Source organism: Neomonachus schauinslandi, chromosome 11, assembly GCF_002201575.2.
Source record: "Neomonachus schauinslandi chromosome 11, ASM220157v2, whole genome shotgun sequence".
In the NCBI taxonomy this organism is placed as follows: Eukaryota; Metazoa; Chordata; class Mammalia; order Carnivora; family Phocidae; genus Neomonachus; species Neomonachus schauinslandi.
Genome location: NC_058413.1, coordinates 108,206,143 through 108,216,501, shown reverse-complemented (window position 1 = coordinate 108,216,501; position 10,359 = coordinate 108,206,143). Strand labels below are relative to the sequence as shown.

The following is a 10,359-nucleotide window of genomic DNA, read 5'->3' as shown; positions in this document are numbered from 1 at the left end:
GCTATTGTGGACATTGCTGCTATGAACATTGGGGTGCATATGGCCCTTCTTTTCACTACATCTGTGTCTTTGGGATAAATACCCAGTAGTGTAATTGCTGGGTCGTAGGGTAGCTCTATTTTTAATGTCTTGAGGAGCCTCCACACTGTTTTCCAAAGTGGCTGCACCAGCTTGAATTCCCGCCAACATTGTAAGAGGATTCCCCTTTCTCCGCATCCTTGCCAACATTTGTTGTTTCCTGTTTTGTTAATTTTTGTCATTCTAACTGGTGTAAGGTGGTATCTCATTACATTCTGATAATTTTAAAAAATTACAACTTAGGAATAAATTCACACTGGCCTTTATATGTTTTTAGGGGGACACCTGGGTGGCTCAGTCATTAAGCGTCTGCCTTCAGCTCAGGTCATGATCCCAGGGTCCTGGAATCGAGCCCCGCATCGGGCTCCCTGCTCAGCGGGGAGCCTGCTTCTCCCTCTCCCTCTGCAGCTCCCCCTGCTTGTGCTCGCATGCGTGCACTCTCTCTCTCTGACAAATAAATAAAATCTTAAAATATATATATATATATACATACATATATATATACATATATATATATGTTTTTAGGTGAACTTATAAATGAACTCGGAGGTAAAAGATTTTTGACATTCTAGGGTTCAAAAAAAATACTACTTGTAGTTCATTACAAAATATTATTAAAAATATCCTATGGCCAAGTTAGAAATAAATCAAAATAAATGAGAACCCAGTCTATAAATATAAATGTGGGAGTTCCAAGTCAAATATTAGTAACATTATCTCAAATGGAGAATAAATGATTGACCCTCTATGACAAAGATTTCATCCCAACAATATAATCATTGCTTAATATCAGGACTCCTATTAATGTAATCATATTATTTATGCATTAACTATTTTTTTATGTTTTCCTATACTTAAACTTTGTTTTGCAGTGAAAATGATTTACTTCTACAATAAAATGAGAAAACAAACATTATTTTTTAAAAAATTTATTAAGCACTAACTCAGCAACGGTATGACCGTGGTTTTAGCTTGGCGTTGGCTGAGGGTGGGCAAGTGGGAAGTTCGGTAGAAAAATATTCACGATTAAACGTTAACCTTTTAAAATAGTAGATTCACAGAGAACGGAATGGCTCAATTTTCCTGGAAAAATTAGAGAGAAGAAAACATAAGTAAAGGTGTTATTGGAGGTAAGATATAAATAGAACTAATCTCTACTATGAGGTGTGCCTTCACAGAAGGGCTATGGGCCCATCATCCCCAAAGGGGAGGATCTGCACGGGGGCCTCACTGTCTCAGCACAGACCCAACAGCCATCAGTTGACCCTGTGGTCCAGGTGGGCCTCATCATATATAGAGAAGGAATGAGACTTGGCCCAGCTGACTTCTTGGGGAGGAAGCCACATGTCAGCTGTCTATGCAAGGCCAATTGTTTTATGCATGCATCGGAACAAAATATTTTCTACTCACTACGTAGGTCATTGAGAGACATGAAGACTGAAGAATTTTCTAGCTGGCTACCATTAGACTTACAATTTCTGATAATTTCAAATGAAAGCAGGGTTTTACCTAGGGCCATTAAGAAAATGCAGAGGAGACTGACTAGTGGGCAGTTGCTCTCCGTTCCCGCTCTCCACTCTAGATTATATGTACAGACTCTGAGAAGGGAGCACCCAAATCCGTTTCTTGGAGACATTTACCTGAGATGCTTCATATGGATTTTTAATTCCCAGGAAAGAGGTAGAAATATCGTGTCATGGATAATCTCTCAATCGTGGGCATCTGGATCATTGTATTTGGCTTCTCAAATGCATTTTGAACCTAAGGTAGTAAAGAAAATCTTCAGAGATTTCCTAAGAGGGAAATCTGGACTTCTCTCTCAGGAGTAAGAAAATTTATGGAGTGTATTAAGGCTGTGGCCAGGTAGTATACACAGAAGAAATTTTTAGCTTTTCCTTGGCTATAGTGCATACATGAACAAAATAGTATCATCAAAAGCATTTTCTGAATAAGCAAGGCTATCAGAGTCAGAGAAACTCACTCTGGTTCCATGCGGTACTTCAAAAAAACCTCCTCTTTAAGCAAACCTGGGGTACCGGAAGGGGTGTCATGATGGCTTAAGATCTTTCAGGATTCCCAAAAAAGGGTTTAAAAATGGTTGCAGAGCTTTCCAGGGCATAACAGTGAAAAGACAAGAAGAACCCTACCTTTCGGAAAATCTCCTCCAAATGGTGACAACAAGAATACTCTCCTAAGTAGTAGATAAGTTGGGAAATGAAGACAGAGCCCTCTGTGTTCGTTCTCCAAGAAACATTATCTGCAAATAAAAGGCATTGAAATATTGGGAGATGTGGCCTTCGTATAAGTGTGGAGGACTCTTAGAGCCATAGCTTTTGGACACGGTTTGATTTCAATGCTTTGGAGGAGAGAGAGACAAATCTGGATAAAGCTGGGTGTCAGGTTTCCACAGCAGGCGCAGAGAAAACCGTCGCGGGCCCTCAGTTGAAAACGCCCTGCGTGTTCCCAGGCAGAGCCAAAGTTATCCCCCCGACTACTGCAGGAAGTGGAAAAGAACAGAATTCCTTTCAGCACTTACTATATAACCAAAAAAAGAATCTAGATCGCGCGATGCCTTGAGTCTGGACCTCCTCACCATCCGCACTGTTTGCTACTGTAATACTGTACCTGCACTTCTTCTTCACGCACGTGGTTTGAGCCTCTGCTTCTCCTCACTGTTGCAGCGTGATCAAACAGCCGATCGTCCCCTGTTCGTCCCTTCACCTGCAGCTGCCTCCCTGTTTCTTCTTCCTTTTCATAGTTACATTTCTCGGGCTTGTCTCACTCACCATGTTCACAGGCTCCTAGCCCGCTCGCCCCAGGCTGCTGTCTGCCTGCCGCATTAACTTCACGCAGAGCTCCCCCTCCCCGGCCAGCCATGGCCTCCGAGTCATTAAACCTCACGGTCCCTTACTGAGCCTCACCTGTACCTGATCCCTCATTCAAATCAGAAACTGGCCATAACTCCCATAGATTCTTTTTGGTAACTCTGACAACACATACTCTTCTTACTTTGCTTTCTTATATTCCAACCATACTCTTGGATCCACTCTGCAGACTGGGACTTCCGTCTCTCCAGTTCAAGCCTCCGCTTTGGGATGTCTTCTCAATCTGTTCTCTGTTCGTGGATCATTTTGTCCACTGTTAGAACATTAAAGATAATCCCTAGGCAAGCATCTCCCCAAATCCTGATGCTGATCTCTTTTCTCAAATATACAGCCTTGTAACTCTCTTCTTTTCCTCCTGAAGTATGCTGAAGGCATTTCACACTTTCTTGCAAGATTCCCATTTTAATGAAGGCACCACAATCATCCCTGGTGACCTCGAGTCCCCTTCTATTCACCTGCCATATCCACTAAACACCGGATCATACAAATTTTACATACTAATTATTTCTGGATTCAACAGCTATGTCTTCCCAAGACTGGCATTCACCTGTGGCCCATGATACTGCAGTCACATTTTAACCTGCCTCCCCATATCTCCTCTTGCTGTACCATAACCCATTTCCCACAGAACCCCCAGAGTGGTCATCTAAAAATGTCAGTCTTATCATTTCATGATGTACTTTTCACCAAAATTTCCTATTACTATTACTGTAAAGTAATATTAGTAATAAAGCATGTCAACATAAAAGATCAAATCCTTCCCTAACATATGAGGCCTCAAATTATATGGCCCCCTGCCTACCCCTCCATCCTCTCTCTTGGTACTGGCCCCTGGCTCGGTGCTCCAGACACACTGGCCCTGTTTTCCAAGCTCCTCTCTTTCCCAGGTTCTCCGTGTACACTGCTTTTTCCGTCTGGAATGTCCTTCTCTTACTATTGACACAGTTAACTCCTTCATTTTTCAACACATTCTTCCTGAAAGCACATAACAGGGTTGACAGTTATTGTGTTCTCGTGTGAGGTGGTGCCTGTATCTTCCTCTCAGTCCATCTCTGCCCCTCTGCTCGTCACTCCGTAAGGCTCAGCAAGCACGTCTGCTTCAGCTGTGCATCATATGCCCTGAAACAGTGTCTCCGCTCATCGTTACATGTACAGAAAGGAATGGAGGAATTACACATACTAGACTTCATGCCCTTAACTTAAACAGTCTCTTAGAGCATACATCAGGCTGGATAAGCCTTTTTAACTTCCTTTAGTGGCTAAAAGTAGAGAGCTCTTCTTTCCAATAAAACTTTATTCAAACTCCAACATGTAAGACAAAGTAGAGCTGTTCCAGGTATGGAATGGGTGTTTCCCACACGGCCTGTTTCCTGTTTCCCCAGACTAGACTCAGAGCATCCTCCTGGGCCAGCGAATCTCAGGCCCTCCCCTGGACCTACGAATCGGAACTCTACATGTAATGACATTCTGTGCATATCCAGGTTTGTAATCACTACACCAGAGCACTTAGAGCTGTGACTTGTGTGGGGCGCCTCGGTGGCTTGGTTGGTTGAGCCTCTGCCTTCTGCTCAGGTCATGATCCCAGGGTCCTGGTATCGAGCCCCGTATCGGGGTCCCTGCTCCGTGGGGAGGCTGCTCCCCCTGCTTGTGCTCACTCTCTCTCTCTCTCAAATAAAATTCTTAAAAAGAACTGTGACTTGTGTAAACTAGATTCTGGAAATTGCCTGGGTTCTGTAAATCACTCATAAAACAATACCATAGATGACCGTTAAATAGATTTCCCACAGGTTTCACCGTGATCAAGCATTATCTTCTGTTTCTATCTTTTACTATGTCTTTCCTGCCAAAGAAGGATTTTCAGTCATTGTCTCCATTATACTGAAGTCAGGCATTTGAATGTTAACTAAATTTTTAAGACTAGATTCAAATAACCAGCCAAGAGGTTCTAGAATGTGTGAAGCAAGTATTACAGTGTTACTTGATTGCCTTCTTTAACTGCTAGTAGATGATCAGGTGGACCAAACCATGGGACTAAAATACACTTCTGTGCCATTGCTATATTAAGTAAACAAGCAAACAAACAAACAAAAACAACTCTTCATTTATTTATAGTTACACTATTTTAAGTTCGGATCCTCACGAAAGTCCGGTTTACTTTGAAAGTTTCCTCCAAAATCAAGACTTCCAGCTTTCTAGTTATAAAAATAATCTCAATATTTTAAACCTCTTCTCTATAAAGCCTATCATTAGAGAAGAAATGTTCTTCTATTAGTGATCAAGTAGGATCATAGCCAGGCCTGTGATCTGGAAACTGATAGGAGATTGAGAGACTGCTCTCTAAAGTCACTTACGTGGAGTCGAAGATTTGAAAGCGATGAAGTCCTTCTCCACGTGGGTCTTTTCTATGGCATCACTGGAGATATAATGCCGCAAGGGCTGGTAATATGTCCACGCAAACGCTTCTCCCACATCAGTCACCCAGACGGCCCCGTCACCTCCTGGAAGAGACACCCTTGTCTTATGAAAGAAGTTACACACACAGACACACACACAAAATCTCTTCTACCATTCTACCCTTACTTCAGTACATTCCAGTATGGAATTTATTAAAAATGCAAGTATGTCACTACTAGAAAAACCAACTCACTGACTGGGACCCATACAGAGCCCACTTATGTTTAGAATGACCTTGTCCCAAAGGATCGGGACATTCGTTATTATTCTGGTGTGCTTCACACTTCTTAAAAAATGATACAGACTTAATTTCTCTCTTTTTTTTTCAGATTATTTATTTATTTATTTGAGAGAGAGAATGAGCGGGCGTGTGAGCACATCAAAGAGCAGTGGAGGGGGAGGGAAAAGCAGACTCCCCGCTGAGCAGGGAGCATGATGTGGGTCTCGATCCCAGGACCCTGGGATCATGACCTGAGCCGAAGGCAGACGCTTAACGACTGAGCCACCCAGGCACCCCCAGACTTAATTTCTTTCTGGCCCAGACCTGAGTGCAGTTCTAAAATGTTGTCTCTGTCACCCATCCCTGGGAAAACGAAGGCTAGCTGCTAGGCGAATAGAAAAAGATGCCTGGCCCCACCCTGGGTCCCCTAACCCCAACTCACTGCCTCGGCAGGCCTGCATGATGATGACCTTGGGCTTGTCTTTGAGACTCCAGCAGTTACGGTTGTTGAAAATCTGGAAGATGGTGTCATCGGGAAGAATGTCCGGCTCTTCATCTCTGTGCTTCGTGCCACAGATCCCGTCTAGGGTGCCGTGGGACATGAACACCAGGAACGTGCTGTCGGAGAATCTGTGCTCTTGGCGGGTGGCGAAGTTCTTCAGCTCTGTTTTCATTTCCTGAAAGAATCTCTGGAGTCACTACCTAGGAGCTCTCCATCTACAGTTTGTACTCAAATAGTAGGTGGAACAGCCTTTAAGGAATCAGACGGTTTGGACAGAATGGAATTGTAAGAGAAATTTTGTTCTGACATAAAACCAGAAAATTAGACATATAGAATGTAAAGGTTAGCAGGGTTTTGTTTTGCTTTTAAGATTTATTTATTTATTTGAGAGAGAGAGAGTTGTGGGAGGGGCAGAGAGAGAGGGAGAATCTCAAGCAGACTCCATGCTGAGCACAGAGCCCAACACAGGGCTCAATCTCAGGATGCGGAGATCATGTCCTGAGCCGAAACCAAGAGTAGGATGCTCAAACCAGGCACCCCTAGCGGGTTTTTCGTACAGTGTGTAGCCCAGTGGTTTTCAGTAGAGATTTTAGGCTGGGGGAGGTGCTGGGAGGTGGAGTATAAGGAGGGGCACGTGAGGTGGCAGGTCTCCCACCGGAAGGCTTTGCTTTCATCTGTATTACATGTTGGGGTTCCCCTAAGTTTTTATGTAAAAAGAGTGAGACAGAGAGTAAGGGACTGTTTCCTATCGACATAAAGTAGAGACACTTAAATTTCTTCTGAGATTTAAAATGGTTTGTCCAAAATCACCCAAGAAATTTTTTGGCAGAGACAGGATCACAACTTTGTGTGTATGTGTGTGCTCACAATCTTTTTTTTTTTTTTTTGACTGCATACTTGGCTTTACATTTAGACACATAATATTGAAATTATAAAGGCCTCAGAGTTGTGTCTCACATAGACTATCAAGTCATCAGTGCCTCCCAAACTGAGAGCATTAGAAAGATCCAACATTTTTAGCAAAATACTACCCTATAAATCTTTGCTGTAAAAATGTGCATTGGAAGAGGCTGAAACCCAGGGATGCCTATTCTGGAGAAAGAGAATTCTGTAATGTGCACTGTGTTTTTCCAGCTGCAAAGGAAGAAGTCCAAGAAGGAAAGGGGAGGAAGCTTATCCCACTCTCCTGGGCCATTACCAGAGCTGTGAGATTTTCCTTTATAACCACCGAATATCCAAGGTTTTCAAGCAGGCCTTGCATCCCTGAAATGTCATTTTCAGAGCCTTCTCGCTCAGAAAGATAGTCAAATTCTTTGTTGCAAATGATGAGGGCCAGGCGTGTTCGGCCCTCCTTCTCCATCACTGGATATATCTGCAAATAACAGATACAGGGTGAGTTACATGTGGCCTCCCCACTTTTGCCTCCAAAGTCCACACAAAACAGACTGGATGGCTGGAGGAATTGGGGATGGAAATAGGTACTCAGGCAGAAAGACACAGGACTCCAGACTGAAAGCATGTACAATAGCTGAGCATGCACTCCGGGAACCTGGCTTTGGTTCGGTGGTGGGGAGGAGTTTCAAGTATGTTGGAGGATGGGCTGAAACAGACAGGAAATCTGATGGAAGGGCCACTTAATTAGATGACATGATTAAATAACATCCTATGCCTTTTGGGCCGATCCAAAGGCATCTGTATCAAGAACTAAAATTCCCAGTGGGTTCCCAGGATGCAGTTTGAGTGGACAGTCCTGTGTGTTCCTACTCCAAAGGGTGTTACCTCATGTACTCTTACAGTCTTCAGTCCTTGAGAATGCTTACAGGGACAAAGCTTCAGCACATCCACTTGGGAAGCCTGGATTTCCTGAATAACTATGAAAGAAAAAAAAAAAAAACTCTTTAGGGAGTAGCACCCCCTGCCTTGCAGTCACGGAGATCTTTTCACTGGGCTCTCATTCTTTGGCAATGCTTACTGCCATCCCTTCAAAAAGCTTCATATAACAAGAAAACCATTTTGTATAAAAAATGACAAAAACAAAAATCTTGAGTAGTCCCTCTTTCTTTTTGCTTCTTGCTGACCCCACCGCCAGTTTCTGTTTTTGTCAGTGGTCATGACAAATGGTGGCTAATCTTTCATACCCAGCACATTAGACTCACATAAGCACAGTACCCAAGATCTGGAAGGAGGCCTCATGCTCATCTGGCCTGGTCAAGTCATTATTCAGATATCTGAACTCCACTCACAGTATCCCTACTGTGTTGTTATTACCACTAGTGAAATGTCTCCACTAACGGGGAACTTGCAGTGTTCTAAAGCACTCTGAACAGTTCTGAGGATCCCAAAGCCTGAACCTTGTAAGCATTGGTACGTATTTCCTGCACTGGGACCATCCAGAAAAATGTCTAATTCCTTTCCCTCTGAAAGCTCATGAGTATTTCTATGGCTTCAAAATATCTTACCTTGTGTTTCAATTATTTTATGTAAATGCCCCCAGAAAAACAATGATTATATTTTATCTTAGTTGTGTTTACTGTATGGTAAGCTTAATTAGGACAGGGAAGGTGTGTTTAATTTTTGTATTTCCAGCATCTAGAATGATAGTCTGGCACAGATTAAAAGTTTATAACTGCTTGTTAATGAATCATTACCTTCAAATACTTGAAAATAGCCACCAGGTATCTGCCACCTTCTCCTGCTTTTTGTTTTTCCAGAGGGAAACCAGCCTTCTGTTCCTTCCAGTATTTTTGTGTAAGAATGATTTCATCTTTTGAACCAAGCAATCTGTTAATTTGCCTGCATCTCTCCCCATCTACTGTCCTCCCCAAAAAGAGGAGGGAATATACTTCCTCCTGTCTTAAATGACTCTCTTTGTGCCCTGAATTCCAATTCCTCTCACCCGCAAGAACTTGACTCAGGCCTTTATTCAGCCCCATCCCATCCGTGTCTCCCTCTTCCCCCTGCTATGTTCTCCCCATGGCATATCACATGCCTTCACACCCCTCTGGTCTCACAGACACCTCCCCTCCATGCTCTTCCCCTCCAGCTGTTGTCCCGAGTCCACGTCTCAGCACAACTCCTTAAAGGTGGTGCCCTGCTGCACTGTTCCCACTTTCTCAACTGTCATTTTGTTCTTGTATGCAACACACCCTGGCTATCACTCTCACCTTCAAATCCTTGTGATCCCACTGACCATTTGTTGCTTTTCCAGCATTTAATCTGGCGGAACACATCTTCTTCCTTCCTTGAACAGTGTTCTCCAGGATTCTGTGATGCTGTGTGTTATGGCCATTCTTCCTCAAGCTGCTGGCTTTCGCTCTCCTGCCACATGTCTAAAAGTTGGGTCTTTCTACATTGGACCCTCTGTTATCCTCTGTGAGTCACCTCTGCCCAGGCGGCCTCATCAGGCACATCATCTTACCTACTGTCTACATGCTCCTGAATCCCCAGAGCTATTCCTAGGCCTGGTTCTTCTGTGAACAACTGGGTTGAATCCACCTGTGTATTCAATGTCTACCCTGGGATGTACTACACACATCAAAGTGAACATGTACAGGGAAGGACTCCTAATATTTGTCCATGCCTAGAGATCTGTTTCTCCTGAGTTCTCCCTCAACTACAAGTTTTCTTCTACCTCAGTTAGTCATAACCTTCACCTAGTTGACAACCAAAACCAAGATTCATCCTGATTCCTCTTCTTCCTGCATCAGCCCACAGCCTATCCATCCATGGTTTTTGTTGACTCTACCTCCAAAAGAGATCAGATGTCACCACTTGTCATCCTCTCTGTTAGTACAACCCCAACCTAAAAGCTATTATTTCTTAACTGAAATATTTGAATACATTTGGCCTTTCTGATGCTATGCTTCTTTATCACTCCTCCATTAAATACTTTTAAAGGCTTTCTATTGCAAATAGAAAAAAGGCCCAGAGTAGTATGGTAGCTTCAGCCTGAGTCCATAACAGCTCTACCTACCATGTACCCTAATTTGCTACTCTCCCATCAGATTGGCTTTTTGACATGACACGTCCATGTGTGCTCAGGGCCCTTGGACTTGCTTCTTTTCCATGGGATGCTTTTGCTTTAGAGTGTGGCACAACCCCCTCTCTATAGTTCAAGTATGTACCAAAATATCACCCCAAATGAGTTATCATAATTGTTCACCCTGGCCCACATGCCTCGCCTCTTTTCTCTTGTCCATTTCCTGACTTGTACTATTTTT

The 10,359-nt window shown here is 43.3% G+C and overlaps 1 protein-coding gene across 1 annotated transcript in view; it reads right to left on the bottom strand.

The window, feature by feature from the left end:
- Positions 1 to 998: 998 nt before the first annotated feature.
- Positions 999 to 10,359, bottom strand: part of LOC110586231 (caspase-12-like) — a 10,096-nt gene continuing 735 nt past the window's right edge. The window contains 7 exon segments of the mRNA XM_044919452.1: positions 999 to 1,161; positions 1,719 to 1,839; positions 2,226 to 2,335; positions 5,315 to 5,461; positions 6,080 to 6,314; positions 7,338 to 7,469; positions 7,471 to 7,511. Of these exon segments, the coding sequence (XP_044775387.1) occupies positions 1,741 to 1,839; positions 2,226 to 2,335; positions 5,315 to 5,461; positions 6,080 to 6,314; positions 7,338 to 7,469; positions 7,471 to 7,511 (764 nt within the window). The 3' untranslated portion in view covers positions 999 to 1,161; positions 1,719 to 1,740.